Source organism: Chaetura pelagica, unplaced genomic scaffold, assembly GCF_000747805.2.
Source record: "Chaetura pelagica isolate M959 unplaced genomic scaffold, ChaPel_1.0 scaffold12, whole genome shotgun sequence".
In the NCBI taxonomy this organism is placed as follows: domain Eukaryota; kingdom Metazoa; phylum Chordata; class Aves; order Apodiformes; family Apodidae; genus Chaetura; species Chaetura pelagica.
In genome coordinates this window covers 4726086-4752268 of record NW_009952801.1, presented here as the reverse complement: position 1 = coordinate 4752268, position 26183 = coordinate 4726086, and the positions used below count along the sequence as shown (strand labels likewise).

Genomic DNA, 26183 nt, shown 5'->3' with positions numbered 1-26183 from the left:
TTTTTCAGTCACTGTTTCTAGATCTTGCCTCTTCCAACTTATTGTTATGTTTTATTTTAACTTAAGGAGATGGAGGTCATAGGAATCTCTTCTGGTTCAAATTTTTAAAAGACAGCTGCTAAGTAGTCTGTCATTTTACTTAGATAGCCTTACTTGATGACAGCATAGGTACATATATTCAGGTGATTCACCAAGAAGGACTTGAGAGTGATGAAAACATGTTCTGGGACTAAGGTATCTTTCTTCCTGAATTTCTTTGTCCAGGAATGATAGTCATATATTCAAGACAGAACGAAAAACAAAAAAAAAGTTAAAGAAAAAAAAAAAGGGTTTTGCTATTATTGAGTTAATGTATCTTTTTTTCATATGCTTCTGTTCCTAGCTACTCTATGATTTCCTCCCCTCTCATGACATCTTACTCCTTTTTCTCTCTTTCAGCTGCCAGCATCTCCCTCCTTAGTACTCTTTCCATTACTGTGTCGGTCTCTTCTGGTCTGAGTTTTTCCTTTGCTCTTTTGGTAAGTTAACCCTTGTAAATGACACATTGCTAAGCATATAAAGATATTCCACTTACGGTCTAAAATTAGCTTTCTAGTCTAAGCTTGTCATCTAGGCAACCTCGGTAATCAGTAGCAAAAGATAAATACCACGAGATGGCAATTCATCACATATTAAGATTGTGTTGAAACTGGAGGGTTTAATTGCTGTCTGGGCCACCTGTCTCTTTCTGCTGATTAAAGAGAGAGCCCTAGGTGACAAACTTGGATGAGGTACCTGACTTACCTATGGCTAAAATTAGAGGAAGAAGGTATCCTACCTGTTGTTCAAGGAGTGGTGCTTGCAATGCATTGCCTTTGTAAGGTCTGTCCTATGGAGATAAAAACTGCATAAAATTGGGATAAGAGGGCACTTACAGTTTGGTGTTTTTTGTTTGTTGTTTTTTTTTCCCTGGACTGATTTTCAAGGGCACCAACAGTTATGTTTGATTTTCAGTAGTGACTTCAGCAATGTTGGGACCTTCTAAAAATCAAAACCCTGTTATTTTGTTAGCATAGTAAATATTTACATACCTCTTGTGAATTTCTCACCAAACTGCATCCATTTCGGTTTTGACATGGAGAAGTTAGAAGCTTCAGAACATTTCTGGCAAAGCCATGCAACAACAATGTAATTGGATACAAACCCAGTGTCTGAATCCCATTTTAAAGTCATAGGCAACTAAGTTTACTAGTAGACAGTATCTACTACTGCAGTGGTAGTTAGTAAAATAGAAGCATCCCCACACCAGGTGTCCAGATACAAATTGATAATAAACCATTATTTTAATCAATGCTGCGCATAAGTATTTTGAATTATAAATATAAAGCTTGGGGATACATATGAAACTGTTTATGGAAAAATAATTAATAGAAAGATTTTGCGTAAAACTGTGTGTTAGAAAATATTTATCAGTTACAATTATTTCAGTAGTAAGACTAGTATTTATGCTTATAATGTTTGATCTTCTCTTAACAGTGCTGTAACTCACCACTGAGCCAACACTTTGGGAACAGTTCATAGCATCAAAAACTTCATCGACATAGGCTGATGCCATCTCTCAAGTTTCCAAGCACTGCGAACTGAAGCTACAAATCTTTATGGAACTTCTATCATCTGTGTCAAAGGGAATGTTTTTCTGATATTTAACAAGGACCCTTACTGCCAGTATGATGAGCCAGGAGAAGTGGGTTAACCTTAGTCCGGGAGAGTTCTCTCAGCTTCAGAAATACGCAGAATGTAAGTAACTTTTAAAATATATAATTTTATATATAAAAATTAAGAATATTTTAAATGCAGAATACATTATTATTATATTATTGATGTTATGCACTGCTAATTAGGAGGTTGAACTGTGGTTAATGTAAATGTTTTAATCCAAACATATGTTTTTTGGAGGGGGAATAAAAACCAGTTTGGGTAGGTCTGTAACTTTTTTTTTACTGAACAAATATCCAGTATGGTATTTAATACTACGATATGCATAAGACTGAAAGAAAGCAGTACAGCATTTCAAACAATAAGACCTACAGAAAGAGGGGTTTTTTTCTGAGATACTAGTGTACACACATTTTGGTGTACAAGTAAAAAGTAATAATACTAAATGTTAAAGACTTCATTAAAAGAAAACATACATACATTTTTAAACAAACTATTAGAGAAGAGTGTATTCTACTGACCTAAGCTCAGTGACTAGAACTCAGTGTTCACACTTAAACCTCTATATCATATTGCCATGCTCAGATACTGCGTTGATGACTCACAGCATCTAATATTGTTGACATGAAACAGGTATCTTTAGCAGGTGAGCTTAAAGAGGAGGTGTGCTGAGGTGCCTTGTACTAACCATTAGGAAGCGTTAGGCACAGGGTGTGTTTTGATTTCTGCTTTTCTTAGGAACCTAAGTAAATTTGTTTAAGAAAGTTTGCTCATTTATTTTCAGGAGAGGAGCTGGTGTTCTGTCCATCCAGAAAATATTCTCTTTAAAATGCATTTGCTGGTGTTTTGCATAAATACTTGCTGGTCAGAAAAAAACCCTTCACAGTCTTCCCTTCTCAGGCTTAATTCCTTCAACCTAAGGTGTCTACAAAGTGAGCTAGTGTTTTGCTTGTGTGATACCCCCAGGTGCTTCAGAAGCACACACCACTTTGTGGTTTGATACTCTTAGTTTTAATCCAGTATTGGATGGGGTGGTAACGCAGACTATGTTACTGTATAGCAGACAGGGCATACTTGTAGGAGCTGAGGGACTTTTGTTTGAGTCTTTGTGGTTGAAGCTCACTTGGAACCCATATCCTCAGTATTTCCCCTAACCAGAAGGCAAGCCTATCTCACTTCCACCTGTTTTATGGAGATGACTGTTGCTGCTGGACTTTGCTGAAATCAGTCATGTCTGCAAGTACTACGTTTTTAGAAACTGGTAGAGGAATGTAGATTCTGTTGCTTTCCACTTTCTGACTGAAAGACACTTAGCACCATTTCAGTATAGTTCAGTTTTTAATACATCTTTTGTCAGCTTGATGATAGCTGGTCTACTCTTCCAAGTACTGTTAAACAAGATTTGCTCCTAGCTCTCTGTACAGGTACTGTCACTGGTATCCCATTGAGACATTCCTACCACATCTTCTCTGCCTGTTGTCTTCATCACATATTTATAGTATCATTCTTAACTTTATCCAAGTGTATTGCCTGGTTACACTGAATGTAATTTTTTTTTCCTGAATACACACCAGCTTTTCTCAATTTCCATAAATGTGGCTTAAGGAGAATGAATATTACAACAATTATTCCTAATCACAAAACATTTCCCTCTATGTGACACTCAGAACTCAATACTAACCAAGTATCTCCCAGTAAATTAATCCATGTAATTCATCCAGTAAATTAATCTATAATTTTGTTTTACTGAATTATTTCTTAGCTCAATTCAAGGGAACTTTATACTTCCAGTTTAAGACCTTTCTTTATCTGCTTGCCATACTGAAATCATTAAGGGCTTCAAATGAATTTTTGAAACAGTTTAAATATTACTTTAAAAAGAAGGAAAGTGTGTTTCTAGAATTCAAAGAGCATATTACCTAATACTTGGCTCTTTGTAGTTAATACACGTATGTGTGGTTTTTGAAAGAATAATTATTTCCAAAGACAGTTCCTCTGTGTCCTCCTTGCCAGTCAAATTAAAAATCTCCTCTCTTCTCTTCTTCTGAAGAGAAAGTAGTAGAAAATATTTTGCATTTGATCTTTGCCTGGTTTTAAAGTGCTTCAGAAGAATGTGTGAAAAGAAGGAGAACTGAGACAACTGGTTTGCTCATTATATGATAGTAGTATCAGCAACAACAGTAATGTAGCCCACACAGATTCCTGAAGATTCTAGGGAAATACATGCACTTAAGAATTTATTTATTTTTTCTCCTTTAGATTTCATGATCAATACTGGCTGCAGGAAGGAAAGGCAAAAAGATACAGGGTTTTTTTGTTGGTTTTATTATGTAAAAAAATGTTACTTAAGGTACATAGAGTAAGGTATATATAGGACCTTGCACGTAGATATGGTTTCCTCTAAACTATGTAGTACCCGGTATATGCATAGTTCTGTACTACTCCTAACAGCAGCCTGAATTGTAAAGATGTTAGAGAGAAATGATATAAATCACTTCATGGTGATTATTACCTGTATGGTAAGTTTGATTAGTTTGGACTACATTTTTTGTATTCTTTTTATTAAATGAATTTTATATCTCCTTTTTATTCAATTAAGTTCTTTGGCTGTTGTAGTCCAAATTATATGTTATGGTGAGTTAAGCAGATCCAGCTCCAAAAGCAAGTGAGAAAATATTGAAGGGATTTGAAACAGTTAAAGCAAGACTGTATCATGATTCAGTTAGGCTTTAAAAAGAAAGAAGGAAGCTCTGCCCTTCGCTTAGTAGGCTGAGAGAGTTGGAGGTTAAGGCCTTTGAGCTCTGGCAGCATGTGCACTCTGGGGAATATCCTTTTGAGTTTGTCAACAAAATGTGCCCTGAGGAAAAAGCTTGAAAAAGATTTCACAAAACCTTTGCCAGTGATTTTTTTTCCCAGGCTGGTGTAGGAGAACTTGGGCAGACTGTTACAGCCTGAAGATGGAAATAGATGTTGGAGTGCTACAGAAATGGCTGAGAGAACAGGAACAGCATCAGCAGCTGTGGCGTCTTTTGATGTAGCGTCAACAGCTACTGCAAGAACTAGACAGTGTAAGAATTTTATAGGGGAACTGGAAGGAGGGACTTGTGGAAAAAAAGATCTTGGAGAGAAACAGGAAGGTCAGCAGAAGTTTTGGTCCTGAATTAAGTTTCTAGAGTCTCTTGGGTGGGCTTGGTTCTGTGGCTCTCACTGATGGAAAAAGATTTCTTTTACTACAGATATAAATGACAACCTGCAGGGAACTTCATACATGTGGCAGCTGGTCACCAGCATCTGTGGCCCTTGCACAATTCCTCAGAGGGTCCCAGACTTCTAGTGCCACATGGAATTGTGCTAATTCTGAGGGAATGGGCCTCATCAAAGAATACAGATTGCTAAAACTAGCTATTTTTGGCTGTTTGGAAAGCGGAGTGAGAAAATTGCTGGTGATTACTGTGAATATTTTTACCCCAAGTTTTGGATTTTAGAAGTATGGTATTTCTACTGCTGTTAGTAAAGATGAAGAAAATTAGGTTCTAATAAAGTTTTGTTAGAGCCAGTCAGACTGGCTGAAAGATGGAGTCTGCCAGCACAATATCCCATGCACTTGGAGAACTTCATGGAGAAGGATAATGGGTCTGGTGAGAGCTCACCTCTTTGCATGCAAGGCTGTTGATGTTGAAGTGGCCAGAAAATGTAGCCAGTTAATTAGTGAGTGTGAATCATAGGACTGAATCTGTGACTGGGGACTAAAAATCTAAGAGAAATTGGAGCCCCACTAAAGCATTTGGTGGGCATGTGGTTTAGCTATTCTGAGAAGTGACTATGCTTATTGATACAACACTTATTATTTCTTAAGATCTTTGAATTTAATTCCCTGGTGCATATTCCTGTGTTGTACCAATTTAGAGAAAATAGGACAAGAATATTCTATCTGACAGGCTTAGGATCTAGTCAGATTTGTTCTTTTAAAAAGCTTGACTTTGTCAAAAGGAAGGTGGTTATATACAGTCTGCACTAATGAGGATATTGGATCCAGCTTTATGGCTTGTGTTTGACTGAAATCTAGACTAGAAAAGATATGAAATTGTCAATTTGTTTTTCGTTTAACCAGTCATAGCTGGGACTTGGCCTCTGAAGGTTGTTCCAAGTTGTACAGGGTGGAGAGCTGGGCACCAATGTCAGCTGCAGAAGTATTAGTGGATTTATTTCCTTTCCCTCATCAGGAATCCTGTATTAGGTCTTGAAAATAATGTAAGACAGGTATGATAAGCTGAGCATTTCTGAAGGAAAAGGGGCTAATAAACATATAGTATTATCTGGACCTCTGTAGTGGGATTTTTAAAGATTTTAAATGCTTAATGTTCCTGCCACGAAGCCAGTCAATTCTCCAGTCAACCTGTCTAGGGTAAAGAGGAGGAACCTTCTCATGGCAGTCAGGGGCGATACTCAGGTATATGCAGAACTTGTTTCCTTCTTCCATGCCATACTGAAGAAAGGCATCCAACGTGTTTATGGTACAATAGATTATTTAGGGAAAGGGACAATGCAGAAGAGAATGCTGACCTTCTTACCTTGACTAAAAGGCCTGTAGAACTATTCAGGAGTTACTTTATTTCATAACAAAGGCAAATGTATTTGAGTCCTTTCAGTCCCTCTCAGGCTGCTCTATTTTACTAATTTAAAACAATGTTGTAGGAGCTAATGGCTTTCCTAGAACTTTATTTTAATTGTATACAGTAATAGCACAAAGTAAAGTCACATTGAATGACGTTTTTGGCATATTAGATAGTAGCAAGTTAAATTGATCCCAGACTCCAGAGATAAAATATTCTTAGGCTGTTAGTACTACAAACCCACCATTTGATCATAGAGAGGCACTGGCCATGCTTGCTATGTGAGGAATAGGATGCCATGTCATCTCTTTGAGCACTCGGTGGCATCACTAGAAGATGGCTTTTTGCTTGCAAATACCTTGCACATCTGCTACACCTGGGAGAATGAGGCAGAGAAGGTAATTGCAACACCTGAAGAAGACTGGGATGGTTACTCAGTCTCACTGAGCAGTGAAACACAACAGTTCAATACAATGCAGATTCAAGATTATGCTGCTAAGTTTCCAGTGTTTCCACTGTGGGCATAGTGGCTTTAGAGATATCTGAGATGGATTAACTATTAGACATGCAGATAGATCCATGGTTCTTCAATAATATAGATAGGTTCCCAAATGCTGGTAATAATGAGCAGGTATTTATGGGGAAAGTCAATGACTCTGCATTTCCATTTTCAAAGATAACATAGCAAGAAGCAAATCTAAATAGCTCTTCCAAAGTCCAAAATAGAAACCCTAGTTCTCAAGTTTCTGTGGCAATGGAATCCATGGTGTGAGGTGGCTGGTAGCAATACCTCCTATTTTATAATCATGAAAGGCAAATGGTGTCATCTCACTTTGGTTTATATTTCCTCTGTCAAAAACAGTTATTTCTTTCTAGAATTGAAGCTGCACAGATACACACTGCCAGTCATTAACGCCTGGTGTTGCAGAATCAGCTGTTACTCGCACTGAACACATATTGTGGTTATTACAAAACTGACATACGGTCATAAAATTACCAAACATGTATTTATACACTGTAAATGTATAAACATTGATTATGCCTTTGTTACATTTCCTGTGTTTCTATGTATTTTCCATATTTCCTTTATTGTTTGGTTGTTTCTATGGACATTTATATGTAAACAATGAGAAGCTTTTGTTTCTTAAGAGTTCATCTGTTTCTATTACTTACCCCCAAAATCTTTATAATAGGGAATAATTCAATTGGTTGCTGTGGAAATGAGTCTGATGTCACAAACAGAGAGTTACATTTCACCAAGCCTTGAAAAAACAAAATGAAGGGAGAATGGATTAATTGGGAAGCCATGTGACGGTGGCAGATTCTCAACTCTCATTAAAAGCATGTATTTTTAGTCATTGTGTTTCTATAGAAAAGCTTGAAAGTGTAATTCAAATGATGACAATCCATGACTCATCAGACAAACTGGAAAAAAAATACCTCAGAGAGAAAGAATGAACACTCTTTGCTTTTGTGGGATTTGAACTCCCAAGAACCAGTAGTTTTTAGTGGGTCCCCTCAGCCCAGCAAAGCCTGAGGAGTGAAGGGGAAAGCTGCTTGTCTAACTCATCCACTGAAAAAATATATTCTGCTATTAGTGTTACTGCATACACTGCTCTGCCTCTCCTGCATTTCTGAGGAAAGGAGAGCCAAAGCTGCCTGTCTTGTTGCCTTTGAGAACAGGAGATTGGTTGCCCTTGATAATTCAAATCAAGATTTAGGGGCCTCTTCTTGAAAAAGAATGGGCTTAGGGCTGCCTGATGGCGTCAAAATGCTTCTCTTCCTCTGCCATTTGTTAGGCTTGAAGGGCCCTGGATTGCATTGGTCTCTGTTGTTTTCTGCCAATTCAAAGAAGCAAAAATTTTAAATGTGCTTATAATTATGTATGTTTTAATTGTTTTTGAAGAACTATAAATACATTGCTTTTTGTGTGGCTTTGGAAAATTTTTAGTGGGTGTTATGGAGTGTCACTGCATAGTTTTGTTGGCTGCATTGCAAAATGTAATGGCTATTTGAGGACATTACTGATTGCAAAATTTGTTTTTAGGACTGTCAGGTTTTGTGTGGTTTATAATTTAGAATTTTACTAGAGGCAATATGGAATATTGAGAGAAGAACTTGTGATTAAATTCCAACATAACATTTTCTTGTATAGGTCCTGAATATATAAATGCTTGATTTTGTTTTCAACTTAAAAGTTATAATTTGTGTTGTTGAGACAAATGAATGGTAGTAGTAACAGTAGTTATTGATAATGAATTTATTTTGAAGAATGTATTTCCTACAGTTAACTGGCCTAGTAATAGATGTTTTCATTCATACTAAATAGCTTTAAAATGCTTTGTTAACTATTGATTTCTTGTTGTTATTTTGTTTGTTTGAAGTGTGGTTTGTTGGTGGTTTTGTGTTTTAAATTTATTTTTTTAAGAGGGTAATTTCTACTTTGAATATGGTATTTATTTTTTTAAATTTACTACAGAGATGGGACAGAATCTAGTATCCTTACCTGTGTCAGAATAGATTAAAGTGCCTGACAGTCATTATTGACATCAATGCTTTGTAAGAAACTTTAGGCTGTAAGTTGTAGAAAAGCCTATATATTGTAGAGCTTGAATTGAAAGAAACTGAAAGGATTGAAATTGAAGAGTTGAAATTTAAAGAAACTGAAAATTTTAGACAGTTACTAGAGCAGGATGGGAAAAAAAATTATGTGCTAAGTATGTGTCTGAGTACTTTACCGAATGGAGGCAATTCAGTACTGGATAGGTTCTAAGAGTCAGAGAAATTATTTAAATTATACTAGAGGTGATGAAAGCAAGTTGAAGAGATGCAAAGAAAGAGTGAGTGGCAAGATAAGTGCATTACTCCTGTTTTAAACTAAGGTTACAAAAAGATGGTAATTGTCCTGTTTTAGCAGCATCAATAAAGGAGATTCAGAGTTTCTGGCATGAAAAAGATGAAAGACCTGAAGGGAAAAAAAAATAATCTAGAAATAATTAAAAAATAAACCATTGGAAAACAAAACTAAAAAAATGGCTTCAAATTGAGTTGGAGTCTATCAGCTTCTGGTAGCCCAAAATTCATGGATCCATGCTATTTTTAGCATGGATCGTAGGTAACACATTAAGTTATTTAAAGAATCGAAGAGAAGAACAGATCTCAGAAAGAAGTGATTAGGACAAAATCAAACTAGATTTTTAAAGTGTCAGAACAGCAGATGGGAGCCAAAAGAGAGCTCAGAACCTAAATGCTGATGTTTGGAAATTCTTATTTGAAATTTGGGTGTTTAGTAATGAAAAATAATTTTTTAAAAAATAAGAAAAACAAATGGTGAGACTGAGAGGAAGAAGGGGGCAGAAGGAAAAAAATTCAAGTAAAACCTTAGTGGCAAGTATAATTTTATCTTGTAACGATGATTTGACTAATTCAAAGATAACTATTCTGACTTCTGTAGAGAGCCCATTAGAAGTTTTTCTATGAATTCTTTATGATTAAAATATGTGAAAATGTGCACAAGTGCTATAATTTTTGGTTCTATAGCTTGACTACTTACCTGGCTGATTTCGGCTGAGGGAAAATCAAAATAAGTAGTTAAACTGGAATTTAAAATAAGCTATTTGCATTCTCTTTGGAGGTGCTCGTATTCTAGAATAAATTAGAAACTATGATTCCTTCAGAATTATTTTAGTAGGTAAGATGTTAGTTAATTAGGAATTTGCTAATAATTAAAGGAATACTGATTCATTTAATATTCCTTTGTTTTAAGTATAGAACTGTATTTTTTGTTTTGCTTCAGACACAATCAATCTTGTAATGTTGCCCATCGAGTCCAAGCTCATTATTTCATCTTTGGTCTGATACGTGATACCTTCAGAGATTACCACGATTCCTCCAAACACTATAGTGTACTATGATATAATTGTATATTATCAGTGCTTTAAGTGAACCACAGGAATAGTTACAAACTGTAATTAAGTTGTCCCAAATGGTACAAAAGCACATTCTGCAGTATTGCCCAGTGTAACTGTGTGTTTAAAGCATGCACTGCATTTTTTCTTGATTAGGTTTCAGGAAGCAAGTGCCAGAGTAGTACTTCCTTCTACTAGCATTCTAGAGATTTAATGTCTGATTATGTAAGATCACTAAACTACTCTTCAAATTGCATTGTCTGTCCAGGACAGAATCTACTCTTAAGATAAATACTTTGCAGCTCTGTGTACATATTGGAGCTTAAAGGTATCCAATCTCATATTTTTAAAAATAACCTGAATAATTTTACTTTAAATTTTGTAGGTTCCCTACCATTAACAGCTTTCATAAGAACATTAATTAACCCCCAAACAAATCCAGTCATCAGCTTAGCATCCTGTCCCTGGGAGGCATGCAACTGAAATGTTTTGTACATGTTCCAGGCACAAATATGTTAATCCTTATTCAGAGTCTGTCTTGACATGAAAAGCAATACCAGATTTTGCATAATTACGCACAATGGGTTATAATCACATCTCCATTTAATTATTCTAGTGGAAACTAGCAATATGGTTGCTGTGCTGCAGAAGGTCTTTGGCTTGAAAGTGAGTCAGGCCTCATTGAATGCTATTGCTTCTTGTGAATAAAGCTGCATAAACTGCTCTAAATATCTTTTGTTAATTAATAAGGAATAGGTCATGTCACTGCAGTTTTTTTATGTTATACTTGCCAATTGATGCGGACTTCAGATTTCATCCTGAAAGATGTTATTTAAGGTAAGAAATGACAATAATTTTAGTGGATGGGAATGCCCACCTAAGATGTTAAGTATACAGAAAGTTGTTCTGTCCCACACAGAATTTGTCATGTCCCTTGGAAGTCATGAAGTAGCAACCAACAATACACAAAATCTCTGTTCATATGGGTTTGCTGTTCATGCTGACCATGATAGAGGAGTTGTGTTCACTTGCTGCTGGCTGCTACACAAAATGATAGTGCCAAAGAGCAATATATGTAGTGTTCTGAGGTGTTGATTAAGGCAATCTGTGTTAGAGTTTTTTATTGTCATTAGTCTTGTATGTAACAGTGGCTGAGTTTTTATTAAGTGCTTCTCTTACTCAGTCTGCTAATGTATCACTTTGACCTTGACTCAATTAGCATTCTAGTGTTTTTAGACCACATACCCATACCTCCCTTTTTCATGAATAGTGATAATAAGAAATAATACATGCCCACAGTTTTCAACTGTATTTTCATTAGAAGAGTTGATCATCTGCTTTTTTTTACTGCTTGTGAAGCATCTCTGAGGATTTGATTTCTGCATTGTTTTACTAAATGCCTGAGTTTATCTCCTCAGTCTTTTCCAGAAGTGCTTTCTCAATGCCCTGTTCTGTTTTGACGAGTGAATTCTACCTCATTTTCTTTCTCCTTTGTGAAAAAGATGAAAATGCTTTCCATTTCTGCCACCTATTTAGTTACTACAAACCAATAATTATTGTTGTATAAAAACAAAGCAGATGGAAGAAACGGGAAACATTTTTATCCCCGTCACAAAAGGAGAACGAGAAAAAAGTCCTTTATCCTAGCAGATTTTTATTATTTTCATTTTACTTTTATTTCACAATCAGTTCTTGGTTTTAATAGTTATGCAGAATATTAGTCTTGTCCTAGTTTTTCATGAAATAACACTTCACAAGGAGAGATTTAGCCTTTTACTGGTACTGGCTTTCAATTTAATTTAAGTAACAGTTTTCCATGTTCTTCCAATTCTAGAAAAATATTTTTTCTTTGCATACACATTCAGAGTTTGATCTTTTTCTCCCCCACTATACATATTTAGTATTAGATAAAGGTCTACTACATTCTGCTGCAAAACTTTTGTGATCAGTGGAACTTTGTGAGAGTGGATACTCCCAGCCCATGCCAAATGACCATCAGTAGACAGATAGCTTTGGAGCTTGCCATCAGAGCTGAGATTTTTCAAACTGCTTTTTGGTTGGCATCCAGTTGCATTTTGAAATTTTATTCAGTAATGCTGTTGAACTCGTAATTATAATAATCATTTTAGGGGAATGTAAAATATTCTCCATTTCCATTTGCAGGTCTGGAAATTCAAATAGCATCTTAAAACTTTTAAGCATTTTTTAACAGTTTTTTAAGTTTTTAAAAGGCTGAGAAAATAAATCTTTACTCTTCCTGACACTAGACAAACACCTCTCCCCTTCTGCTGAAGGACATTCTTAAGTTCCTTTTTGGCAAGGGAAGGCTCATGGGTGAAACAGAGAACCTGCATGGAACCAAATAGGGCTCTGTGTGTGTACCCATGTCATGGGTGCCGACTTGGATCTTCTTACAGGCTTTTGCATTTGGGAATTTACCCAAGAAGCAACATGCGTGTGCTGTACTTTGCAGTGTAGTGTTAAGGTTCCTAAGCTAGAAAAGAGCAGTAACCTGGTGTGGCAGCACAGCTGGAGTCTATTTTCAGTTTATTTCAGGAGCTCTAGAATTCCTCCAGTGCCTCATTCAAGCTAATCAGAGTATCTAATAGCACCATTGGTAGGCACACAGAGTAACAAAAAAATTGCGATGTGCCTTTTGAAACATTTGGATGCTTACAAATTTAAATATTTCCATATTTTACTTAGGGAAAAAAAAAGTAAGATGAAATCTGATTGTCAAAGAATATGAATATCAGGTATATTAAAATGAGGAAAAAAAATCAGGTCATTTTGATGGGACAAAAGCAAATAGTTTGCATAGTCTTATATTAAATGTAACATGTAAGCTTAAGTAACATCATTAAAGAGAGTTTTCTGTATTGCTGTAGAATTTTGATTTGGATGATCTGATTTCTGAAGGCAGCCTTAAAAGTTTCAGTCTTTTACTTTGTTTTCTAAAATAAGCTATCCTCCTGTCTAGCCAGTGTATTTATATTCTTATTCATATTCACATCTGTCTCTTAACCTTAGGTTGTGGGTTGTTTTTTTCAGATTTAGAGTTCTTAGAAGATGTGAAAGAGGGGTGTAAATTATAGATTCTTTATTTTAGTACAACTTACATGAATATATACTCTGGTTTGCTCTCTCTGAGTGACACTTAGCTTGAGATATTCTGACATGATTCTAGTACATTTCTTATGTCACTACTTTCAGGAGACTAACTCTTTATTATATGACTTATCTTGAAGCAATGATCTCATACATATTGAAAGCTAGTAAGTAATTTATCCTCTGACATTTTTTTTATGCACAGTCTGGGATAAGCTCTCTTACTAAGCACATACAACATTAGAAAAGCATTAGGCCAAATCAAAGTCATTAGTCGATGAGAAGCTTGAGCATAACAGTAGCTAGGTTTCTTACGTCGTATCAATGAGACCTCCATCCATGCTAAAAGTTGGCTTTTAAGAGAGTTTATGTTGCAGGAGAATGAGGAAGAACACAGGGGATTGGGGCTGCAGGAGGAATGGAACAGCCCAGCATGGATCATCCTAAATGCCAAGTAAAGATGGCATATCCTATATCTATTGTTAATTGTATTAGTTATGGAAGCATGGTACCTGCCAAATAGCAAAAACTATTCTAGTTTTACAGTTGCTCTGTTTGTCTATGCAATGGTATTTAAAGCATAGGCCCTAATAGAGCATGGTACCATTGCTTAAGGAAAATCATCATGCTCAGCTTAACCCAATAGACATAAGATTTTTTGTTTCCTGGAGGTTAAATGTCTTGGGTCTTTTCATAAGCCGCTATCTACTGTGTATTGCACTTACTGCATGCCTCCCAGGGTCCAGGAGTTCAAATTTTGTTTTTTAAGAACAGATTCCTTGTGTTAAAATGTTCTAGAGCAGTGGTTTTACACAGAGGCATTCAAGCGCTTTGATTTTTCTAAATCAGAAACAGAGTATAACATAGGAAGAGCCCAGCTTGAAAAGCAGGGTAAAAGTCTAAAACATTTTCTTTACCATCCTTTGGCAAAATTCTGTAGTCTAGTTTTGTTTTTATTTTCACTCCCCTGTGTCTTATATTGAATCAACCAACTTCCCTTTTCCTCTTTGTTAAAATGTTCTAGAGCAGTGGTTTTACACAGAGGCATTCAAGCGCTTTGATTTTTCTAAATCAGAAACAGAGTATAACATAGGAAGAGCCCAGCTTGAAAAGCAGGGTAAAAGTCTAAAACATTTTCTTTACCATCCTTTGGCAAAATTCTGTAGTCTAGTTTTGTTTTTATTTTCACTCCCCTGTGTCTTATATTGAATCAACCAACTTCCCTTTTCCTCTTTTTTTTTTTTTTTTTTTTTTTCTCCCCTGTCCAAGACAAACTAAGCCTAATAAGCCAGATATCCACAAACAGTTGAGTTAAAAGTTCACAGATTATTTGCTTTTCCATTTACATGTAATGTAGGTCAATTGGAATTGGAATTCCATTTGAACTGGAATGTAGCTCCCTCTCAGTGTGTTCCCCAGGTTTCTAAGTTAATGTCTCTTCAGCCTCTTATTTTCTTAAGCAGTTCTATTAACAAATTGCTATATTAAAATACTTTTGCTGCGTGATTTAAGGAACATGCAGAACGTTCAGCGGCAAGTTAATGATGAATACAAAAACTTGGGAGAAGTTCCTGCTTGCTTCTATGATTTCCTATTTCTGAATGCTCTAATATTAACTTCTCATTATTTTTTTTCTTATTTTTTTTCTTTTTTTCTTAAGTAGACAGTATTTGATGGAATAACTTCATTCTGAAAAGGGAGTAATCCTTTCAGATCATTAGAAGGTTAAGGTTTCTGGAAACTTAAAATGTGAGCTCATAATTTTCCTAAATTCTTCCAGGTTTTTAGAAGTATTAGAGCACTTCTGAGAGCTTTTTCTGCTTAAGATGCATTAGTACAACTTTTTAAAAGCTATGAGAGAGCAAAAGAAGAGAAAGGTGAGGGAAGGGAAGAAGAATCAGAAGCTTTCCTTTCTTCTAATGTTTTGTCTTACCATATTGAAGTCTGATCTACGTCTTCCTACCTTTCCCTCTCGTCATATTTTCTGGTTTCCTTGTTACTTTTAACCTTTAGGTGACTAACTCTTCATCCTTCTTTCCTTCTCCTGCCTTTTTCTGCTTCTTTTTACTCTGTCAGGTGAACTTTGTTGAAATTATCTTCATCATAGATGCTCTGGACAGTATAATTGTTAATCTTCCTAACTGAAGTATATAAAATTAAATAAGCAAACCTGTGTGTGCATACTGTGGTAGAAGCAGAAGGATTAAGAAGAGATAGAAGTTTAAATTCTGGTACCTGGAAATGTTGTTAGTTCATTACTGTTGTCACGATCCGTGACCTATTATATCTCCTTATTGGAGTGTATTAACTTATCAGGATTTGCTGAGAGATCCACACGTGGGTATCGCCTCACACAGAGGATACAGGAACTTATGTCCCGACTTTTTTGAGTGAATAACTCGCTCAGTGCTTACTAAATTTCTAACAACAGCAAGGTTTATTGTGGGGAAAACAAAGCAATTTGGGGCAGGAGGTTCAAAAGGAGTGATTACAACACATTAAACATATATGGGTACACCTTAGTTACACATCTTATTCACGTGAGGGAAGCAGAGGGGAGGGATTTGCCCGAATGGCTGGATTATATTTTCCCCTATAAGCTGGGGTAGCCGGAATTGTCTCACCACGGCAGTGCAGGTTCGATGAGCTGGGTAGCAAAGCGGCTCCAAGCGCAGGTCGCCCCCCCCCACCACAAAGCGGCGGCAGTCGGTGTGCGGCTCTGGGACCGTAGGTGTGCAGACGCTGGAAACGCGGCGGTTTCAGCGGCGCTGGGACTTTTGGCAGCAGTGGCGGCGGGCAGGCAAGCGGCAGCACGCGGCGGGCAGGCTCTGCAGCGGGCGGCAGCACGCGGCAGGAACAATGGCGGCGGCAGGCTGTGTGTGTAGACGACCGCCTCGAACACACGAGGAGAGGGTGAGAGAGAGAGAGAGGGGCGTGTCGCGCTGCCTCTCTCATGGGGTTCTTCGGCGCCAGTTTTGCATTTCCGGGCTTTTCAGCCAATCAGACGGGACCTAGTCCTGCCCCTGCTTCCGGCCACGGCTCCTCCCCTGCAGCAGCTGCTCCCCCCCCCATACACACAGAGGGGGTTCAGCGCAGCGTGGAGACACCGTTTTAAGTCAGTTTTGTCGGCTGACTCAAAGGACATTTCATGTTCGTGTAAGGAAATACCTGGTCCTTCACAACTGTTATATTGTCTTTTGTCTGTGACAACATTGTTGATAAATGCCAGTGTCATTTACTGATGTTTTGCTATTAGGTTAGATAATGTTGTTACATTACCTGTATTGTAGGGCTGCATTTTCATAAAACATTTCACTAAGCTCATACTAGGTTAACATTAAGTTTGCAGTAAATGGAAGCTTATCTTTTTATTCTTTTTATTCTAAATATACATTGAGTTTACTCGAGGGGTGTACCTTTGTAATTTAAACCATAGATGATAGAAAAAATGTGGTTTTTTTATATTGATTTGTCTATCTCCATCCTGTTTTTGATTATTATTTTTTTTCCCCTAAACTGTAATATTACGGATTGGCAAGATTTGGTGGAAAGGATTCTTGCTCCAAAGATCATTGATTGTTGTCAGGATTTGTGGCAGGGATGATATAAGGAAAGACCTAACCAAAGATGAGGAAGTAATTTGTGATTTGGAAACAGATTTTGGTTAAGAAATTAATGGTTAACTTCCCAGAAATTGCTGAAGTATTTTGACCATAATTGCAGGTAAATGACAAAATTATTTATGAAAATTGGTTATTTAATCAGTATTGCACTTAAAGTAACTGTCCATAGTGGGTGCCAACCTGTAATAGTCCGTTTACATAGAATAAATCAGTAGAGTATATATTCTTTAAGATCCTTCTGTATATATGACCATGAGCCAGCAATGTGCCCATCACAGAATCCTAGGGGTTGGAAGGGACCTCAAAAGATCATCTAGTCCAACCCCCCTGCCAGAGCAGGATCACCTAGAGTAAATCACACAGGAACGTGTCCAGGCGGGTTTTGAATGTCTCCAGTGAAGGAGACTCCACGACCTCTCTGGGCAGCCTGTTCCAGTGCTCTGCCACTCTCACAGTAAAGAAGTTCTTCCTGTTACTCACATGGAACCTCCTATGCTCCAGTTTGCAGCCATTGCCCCTTGTCCTATCCTGGTGTGCATTAGAAAGGGGGTGGTTAGTAGGTCAAGGGAGGTTCTCCTCCCCCTCTCTTCTGCCTTGGTGAGGCCGCATCTGGAATATTGTGTCCAGTTCTGGGCCCCTCAGGTCAAGAAGGACAGGGAACTGCTTGAAAGAGTCCAGCACAGAGCAACAAAGATGATTAAGGGAGTGGAATGTCTCCCTCATGAAGAAAGGCTGAGGGAGCTGGGTCTCTTCAGCTTGGAGAAGAGGAGACTAAGGGGCAACCTCATGAATGTTTACAAATATGTTAAGGGTGAGTGTCCGGAGGACGGAGCCAGGCTTTTTTCAGCGACGTCCAGTGATAGGACAAGGGGTAATGAGTGCAAACTGGAACATAGGAGGTTCCATGTAAATATCAGAAAAAACTTCTTTATTGTGAGAGTGACAGAGCACTGGAACAGGCTGCCCAGAGGGGTCGTGGAGTCTCCTTCACTGGAAACATTCAAAACCGGCCTGGACGCGTTCCTGTGTCATGTACTCTAGGTGACCCTGCTCTGGCAGGGAGGTTGGACTACATGATCTTCCAAGGTCCCTTCCAACCTCTAGGATTCTCTGATTCTGTGGTATTGTGCCATTTTATAGTAGACCTATCCTAGGGATACATGTTTCTATAGAGGAGAAGGGTACTAGAAATTTGCTGATATAATTAAGTGGAAGTACAATTAACTCAGAGTATGCTCTGCAGTCAAATTGTGATTGTTGCATACACAGCCTTAAAGGAGCTGGCTTGATTTAGCTATATTTGATAACTTGAGTGCATTTTTTACACAGATGAAGTCGTAACACTTCTCAAGTCTGTGAAATTGAGGTCGGTGCTGATGCAACTAATTTTACCTCTGTCTTCAGTCATTTGGGGTGAATACATGATTCACAGTTGCAGTTTCGACTTCAAAGTAGACAAAACCTTCCCCTGGTGGAGACATCATCAATGTATCTCGTAGTGACTTGTAGGATGAAGGAAAAAAGAGCAATTTTGTTCATTTAGAAAGATCTGCTTAAACTTACCTGAAGTGAGGGAACCAAGTGATTAATAGGTGTGGAAATTAGGCAGGATGAATGTGTTCTTACAAAAGATCCTGGTATTTTTCTGTTGTTGTCACCAAAGGTTTTAAGTCATTGTTTTTAAGAACTTATTCTGGAAAATTAAAAGGTGTAAAATGACGTGATTTGACTTACACTGTCATTTGAATTGTGAAGAGATGCTATTCTACTAACCTTAATATAGAGGTTTTAGAGAACTGGAAAGTGTAGCGAAAGAAGATGCTGGCACTGGTGTATTGGATACATCTCGAGTAAAGTCTCTAAGGGAACTGGTTCAAGTATGATTACAGCAACAATTACTGCAGTAAATGGAATCTGCTGTGCCATGTTGTTAAAAGAAAGACTGACACTGACGTTTTATTTTGAAGATTCCCATCCTACTAGGCTGCAGCAAAAGTTCTGAAATCTTGTGTTCATCATTATAGCAACCTCCGTAGCTCTCTCTTTTCAGTGGATTTTTATAGATGTGAGCACGTTATGCAGTAATATTCCAAATAAAGGCCATAGAAATATTTTGAATTTTTAAAAAATAATAAATATATATATAATTTTTAAATCTACTTCATTTGAGTCAGGGGCTGTTTCCTCTTCTGCCCCAAGCTGTTTGTTAAATATCCAAATAAATTGCATAAATCACCACTTGATCGCTAAAAAAAACCTCTTGTGAATGTTAAAAATGCCTTTAGGATGACTTACTCTCTTGGAAATACCAGGAATAAACCCTGAGCTGTTAAAACTTAACTCTGAAATTTTTCTACTTGTTTAAAAAGTTCTTTATCTTATTGGGCATAGGTACATAATCAGAATTCATAGAACTTTGTTTTGCTCTTCACTCAGTTAAGTTATATACGTTTGTACTATAAGATGCAGTTTACCCAGTTTATTTGATGGAGGTTTTGGATTGTTGGGTGGTGGGTTTACTTCATGACATCACTGTATTTGTCTCTTTTTCTGCATCCTCAGCGACTAAACTTGTTTAGTAAGGAGGAGTCACTTGGCTTCCATCCTTTTCATATGATGCTTTCATAATTATCTTTGTTCATTCATTCTATTATAGTTAGCCAACAGTCCATCATCAGTGTTTTAAGGCAAATATCAGTCTAGATCGATAGTACTTCACATTCCTTTCTTAAGTCAGTTCCTTCTGAAAAAAAGGTCTGTTTTCCCTGTGACTTGGATTTGCTGAAAGCAATCCATTTTGCATTTCCCTAAAATAAAACATGTTGATTCTTTCAAAGACAAGCAGGTAAGCTGATAGGACTGGACAGACACAGATACCCATGTACCCATCACATATGACTGTTAATTGGTGATAGCATACAAAAGAGCAAACATCTGTCCTGGGAAATAAGATTGGATAAAAATGAAGTAAGTAGTAGGAAAATATAAATTAAGAACAGATTGATGGGATAAAGCCATGGAAATCTGATTATAGCATAATTAAGGATTAAAGAGATTTCTGAGGCACTGGAACAAAAATGGCTAAGAATATATAAATTTTTATTTTGTTTTATTACCTGAGCAGGGAATTCCAGAAAGTTATAACAGAGAAGGAAATAAAGCTTAAGAGAGCAAATGGGCTTTGGCCTCTAAGCTTGTAGAAGGCAACTAACGCAAATGTATTAAACTGTTTAAATTATGTAGTTAAGTGGGTATTGTTTAGGATTAATAGAGAGCTCTACAAATTTGCTTGAGGGAGCTACTTATCAGACTAATGTTATTATATTTACAGGTAAGTTTCCATGAAAATCCAGTCTTCCTTGGAGTAGAGCTCTCCAATAACTGTTTTCTTAACATTAAAATGTCATTTATAAAGTAAAAAATACTCCTGGTAATAGGCTTTAATGATGCTTTTATCAATGGACTATATTTCAAGGTCTATTCTTGCTTACTGTCTCCTTAGAGTCCTGGAGTGAACAAAGAGTTATCCTATTCCAGGTTTTATATTAGATTGGAAAGGTGGAAGTTTAAATCCCTTTGAGCTAAGGCAGATACTGAATTCAGGTCTAATGTATTTGTAGGGTTTTTTTTAGGGAAAGGGAAAGGATTAGAGATGCATCAAGCAAAGATCAGTAAAAGAAAGTGCTCCAGAAGCATAAACTGATCTTAGAATCATAGAATGCCAGGTTGGAAGGGACCTCTTTCTAGGTAAGAATACGTTTTAGATGAGTTGTCCGAACCATCTTATGAGCTTTCCTTAACATCCATGTGCTTTCTGTTTCTCAAGTATTGTCTGTTATAATCAATATTGTCCATAAAGTCTCTAAATAAATTAATTATATAAAGTAGTTAATTAACAGGAGAAAGTATTTAATACTGACAAAATAAAGACTTAATGGGCTGACAGCCTGGGGCTTACCCCACCCCCAGGGAGGTGCCTGATTCTTGGGTCTGGGCTGCCCTACTCCCATCTGTGATGTTGGGACAGGCCCTGGCTGTCAGGTCCAGCTCTGCTGCCCCTGGTGAGCCACAGGCACTGGCCCCCAGGGGCCCCCAGCCCTTGCAGTGCCCTGACGCCCTGAACCTTGCTCTCAGAGATGCACTCTGATCTTTCTAACTGTTTAGCCTTAATTTTGGAAGTTGAAGGAGTCTAAAATAAGCTGAGTAAGTCAGCTGCTGTAGTTTTAATCTGTAAAAATTTATTAGTTCTTTCTCTTCTCAAAATGTTTTTCCAAGTACAGACGGGAATTACCTGCAGTGCCTCTCAAGTCCTGGATTATGTGTGTGTCCTTTGCTTATTTCTTCCTGTCAAAACCTCCCCCTACTGCCGCCCAGATGCCTGTTTACTGTATACTTCCATTTGGTATCTGCTGTAGGGAAGTGGGATTTGGTGGTTGTTTTTTATTAATGTGAACTAAAAATGTGTTGGTACATGCAGTCAGTATTACTTTTTTTCCACAAATAAGTCCTTGATTGTCTGTCATTTACCACATAGCAATGGGTAAAATGGATCAATCTTCCTCCTTGTGATGCTGGGCCCCCACCTTTCTCACCTGCCTCTTCTTCCATCTCCTCCATTTCCTGTTGCAAAAGTCACTTGCCATTGTATTTATTTAGACAGCATCATTCAGTTTTGCCTGCATTTCTAAGAAGCTTTTTGCTAAGTGTCAGAGGACGTAAAGAGTATGTAATTTGCTACAGGGTGTATTCACTCAGGTTTTCCTGTTTAAGGAGTGTTACACAAACCATTGATAGCAATTAATGAGGGACAATCTCCTCTAGAATACTGGACAGTGATTGCCTTCCCAGCCTGGCGACTCTTTTCAAGGCTGTAATAGGTTTCAGATTCTAATTACAAGCAAAACAAATTGAATTCTTTTTCAAGGACTTTTCTGGCAGGAGAGGGAGAAAATATAGACAAAGTGTGTGATCTAGGCAAACTTTCCTTTTGTGGGAGGTTATGGTATACCAAATTCCAGGTCAACTGAGTGCTTGATCTTTCTCTTCCAAAGTTGAGTGATTTTTAAAAAATCATAATTTTTAATGTGGGCTAAATCTTAAATGGTTTTGAATTTAGCATGCATATTTTTCTTCAGTTATATAAAGTATCTTTGTTAGGACTGAAAGGCAGTTAGGGAAGAATGGAACACTTTGACACTTTTACTGTTACATATGCAGGTTTCTTATTTCTAGTGTCATTGTTTTCATTGTTTTGCTTTTATTCTGAAGCAGTGCAACATGGGTCTATGTCTCATGTATTTATCTTTTGTTTGTAGTCTTTTTTTTTTTTTTAATAGAATTTTTGCAGCAGTGTGTACAATCCAGCTAATTTTCTCCCTTGTGCTAGTAATAAGAGCCTTTCAGATTGCAGTCTTCCACACCATGCCTAGCCTGTTTGTTCTGCCCCACACTCACTGGAGCTTGATGTGGGAAACCGCATCTTGTCTCATCTAAAGAAAGCTCTGGTTCCTGGGCCACAGTTTCTCTTTTTCTCCATCTGCCACCTTGCCTAAATGAACACTAGTGCATTCTATCCAAAGCGCAACAGAAGACTAGATGAATGGTGAGAGTTTAAATCTGTTCAGGTAGAGGAGAGAATTCAAAGTGGTCAGTATTTTGACTGAGTGCCCAAATCACTAGGCTAGGGGATAATAAAAATAATAAAATGGTGAGAACTAAAAAAGAGAGATGTTTCATGAAACAAACTTTTTATTTAAAGCTACTGAAATTCATACTGTGCCAGATATAGTTTTGCAGATAAGATGGAATTTAAGCACCACAGTGACAGGCTATGTACTGTAACTGCACATATTTAGAAACTGTCTCTTTTGAGGAGACCTTGGAATACAGAGACTTAAGACAAAGAAAGAATTTGTCCTTGATTTTAAAAAAAAGCAAAAACCAAAACAGATAAGCGATATCAAACAGATTTAAGACTATATTTGTATTTGAACATGAGTGGTGCTTACGAATTTACTGAGACTTCTTGCAAAGTACTAAATTACTAAGTTATGCAGAACTTCTTGTGTGTGAGAGTGGAAGGACTTAAAGTCACTTAAGGAATCACCATCAAAGATACTAGATAAAAAGTTTTAAATATGGATTGGTAAAAGTGCAGCTTAAGTGTTCAGTGGCAAGGTTCATTCTAGTACTTACTATAAGGAACATATAAAGGTTGAAATCAAGTTTGAGTGATTTACAAAGGGATCAGGTTTGGAAAGAGGATGAGGGATGCCCTCCAGTTGAGTCATGAGGTTCAGAATGGATCCCCTTGCTTTCTGAACTCCTTTCTCAGAGAGGAGTCTAGGTGTGGCTGGATCCATTCCAAGTCCCTGACTTGGTCTAAAGTTTGTGTGTAAAGGGATTATTGGTTCAGGCATTTCAGTGTAGTGATTCAGCATATTATTACAGATCTTGTATAACTTTGGGGTAGCATCAATTTAAGATTCATTAACACTATTATGATGAATCACACTAGGTTATACTATTTTCTGGCAAAACTTGTTCGGTCAATAATCAGCAATTTGTTATAATCAACATAGTGACTTAGTTAAAGATTTAACAAAGTCTGTTAAATCAAATTGCATACACATGGAGAGATACAGAGGTTAATCTATGATGTTTCCTTTTTTGCAGATTGTAGTAAATGTTGATACCTAATGATTGAATTCAGACTACACTCACTGTCTTTCGTTCATTAGCTTCTCTCATGGAGTGATCTGAAATTCCTAACTCTTTTCCTTTTGTAACTTCTGCCAGCTGGTGGTCTGAATCACTGTATGAAATACAGGGTAGCATCCTGCTGCCATTCCAGGGAGGTCATGTAGGATCAGTATTTATACAATTACATGAAGATTGAATTTGGCCAGTACTTTTTACTGTAATTCTTGTCAGGTAATTTTGGCAACTTTCAGAGTGAACTGTGATCCAGGCAGGAGGAATCTCATGTGCATTTCCCAAGCAACAGGAGTTCTGGGTACAATTAGGGAGTGCCTTGTGTCCCAACTCACTGTACTTGTACCAGATCAAGATCTGTACTTGTACCAGATCTCAACTCACTGCTCCGGTAGGTGAGGTCAGAAACAACCCAGTTGTCCCAGCCCACTGCACTTGCAGTTAAAACAAGAACAGTGTTGGGCTCACTGCACTAGTAATTAAAGCAAGAACAATATTGGCTGGTGCTGACGTTGCAATGTGGCCCAGGGCAGCGGGGTCTTCATCACTGCACTTCTTTACTTGGAGGTAACAGTGAGAACACAGATTCTGTGCATGTTCCTAATACTACTTTACATACTAAAGGCTGAGGAAGGAGAATTAATTTTTCTGAGGAATATCAACACTGTTGAAGAATATACATGCAGAAAATTGTCAGTTCATGTTGGACTTAAAATATCAATATGTCATTTCATAGCATTTTAAAAGGTCTCTCTTCATGATAGTTTGATACTGTCACATGAACTGAAAAGAAATTATTGAATCACTGTGAACAAAAAGATTATGAAAAATGGTTCTGCCTTGCTGTGAAATGTGTGTCATATTGATCGTAATAAATAGAGCTCCTGTCCAGATTGTGGAAATCTCTTCTTGAAGAGTTTTGCTGGAACAACCAAAGCAGAATTTACAACCACAGACCCCTTTTTCTTAACAGTTATTTCAAGCATGGAATTAGCTATGCTTTTTGGATGTGATGCATGCACAAAAAAGGTGAATAGTTGTTTTGTTACCGGAACAGAGAATATTTTCCATCTTAATGATACTTGACTAAGAATAGGAACAAAATTAAAAGAAAACACAGGTTCTTTGTTTTAATTACAGTTGCATAGACATAATACTAAAGTTGAATAGAATTTATCTGGCAAAAAAAAATGAAATAAAACGAGCATGGTCATTGCTGAGAGAAGATCTCAGGACACTTGTAAAACTGCTAGAAAGTAGGCCATTTCTGGTTTGTTTGTTTTTTTAGTAATATACTTTGTGTAATAAAAAGTGTATGGGGAGACCTCATTTTCTTTCTATTTGATGTGTTTTAACTCTTTCCTCAAATGTTCAGAAAAATCCTTTTTTAGGATGAAACTCAGTCACCTCTGTCATGTATCTGCTCATTTAACACTGCCACTGTAATGATTATTGAATTCAGTATCATAAGATGCAATAATTTTTGCATGCAACCTTGTATATGACTACTGAAAAAAAGTATTTAATTAATAGAGATCAAATTAAAAAGAATTTTTATCAGTAATTGATCTGTGTACTTGTCCTAATCAGTAAATATCTAACTCCTGAGCTTCTAATTACAGTTCTTAATAAAATTTATTTCTTAGCATACTTGATTTATTCTTTTTATAGTTGTTTTTTTAAAATGTAAAGTTCTAATTATGTGCTGTATTTCAAATGGCACAGCGATAAGCCTATGGATAACTATCAAGTAAATATTTGCTGTGATTACCCATGAGACCACCTGAACTCTGTTAGTTAGAGTTGACAGTAATACTGAAATATGTCTGATCAATTAGTGAAAATAAAATGTTTTATTGATGCCACACATAGTTTTGGGAGTTTTCATTTAAGAAAGTTTCGTAAAATGACAGACATTGTGAAAAGCCATTATTTACTGTGTATGGGGGGAAAACAACTCTTCCAGCACCTCTTAAAACTAAATTTTACTGGTGTTTGTAGTTGTTAAGAACCGTTACAAAGCTATTTTTTGAATCCTTTGCTGCTATATTTTCTCCTTCCAGGTGACATAATAATTTGCTAGGTTTACTTTTTTAGAGTGAAGGTGCTGAGGTGCCGAGTTTCTTTAACTTTTAAGAACTATCACAATGCTATATTTTGTTATTATAATTAAAACATCAATATGACTAGGTCCTAATGTGTGTAATGTTAAGTGATGTCTCCTTGTTTCTCTTCTTTCCTTCCAGGTTTTGTTGTAGAAATAAATGTACAGCCATTAAGTTTTTCTCACACAGGACAAAACTGTCTTGTCCTGCTACAAAGTTACCTGGTTTTTTAATATAATGCATCTCCTACTAATTACTAGTTCGTGGTTTGTTTCAATGTTGTGGCCTTTATGCACATTTTGATTATTATGCACTCAACTACTGCATTTTAAAGAAAAAATTTAGTGACAATTATTTTTGTTCTGTTGCTGAGATATTTAAAAGATCATTATGTGCATGATTGCCACTAAGTGAATC

General features: G+C 36.9%; 1 protein-coding gene across 1 annotated transcript in view; it reads left to right on the top strand.

Annotated features, from left to right (window-relative positions):
* The first annotated feature begins 1706 nt into the window (after nucleotides 1–1706).
* DGKB (diacylglycerol kinase, beta 90kDa) overlaps nucleotides 1707–26183 on the top strand; it is a 294394-nt gene continuing 269917 nt past the window's right edge. Inside the window, exon 1 of the mRNA XM_009994937.1 lies at nucleotides 1707–1776. Coding sequence (XP_009993239.1) covers nucleotides 1707–1776 — 70 coding nt within the window. The remainder of the gene's footprint in view (nucleotides 1777–26183) is intronic.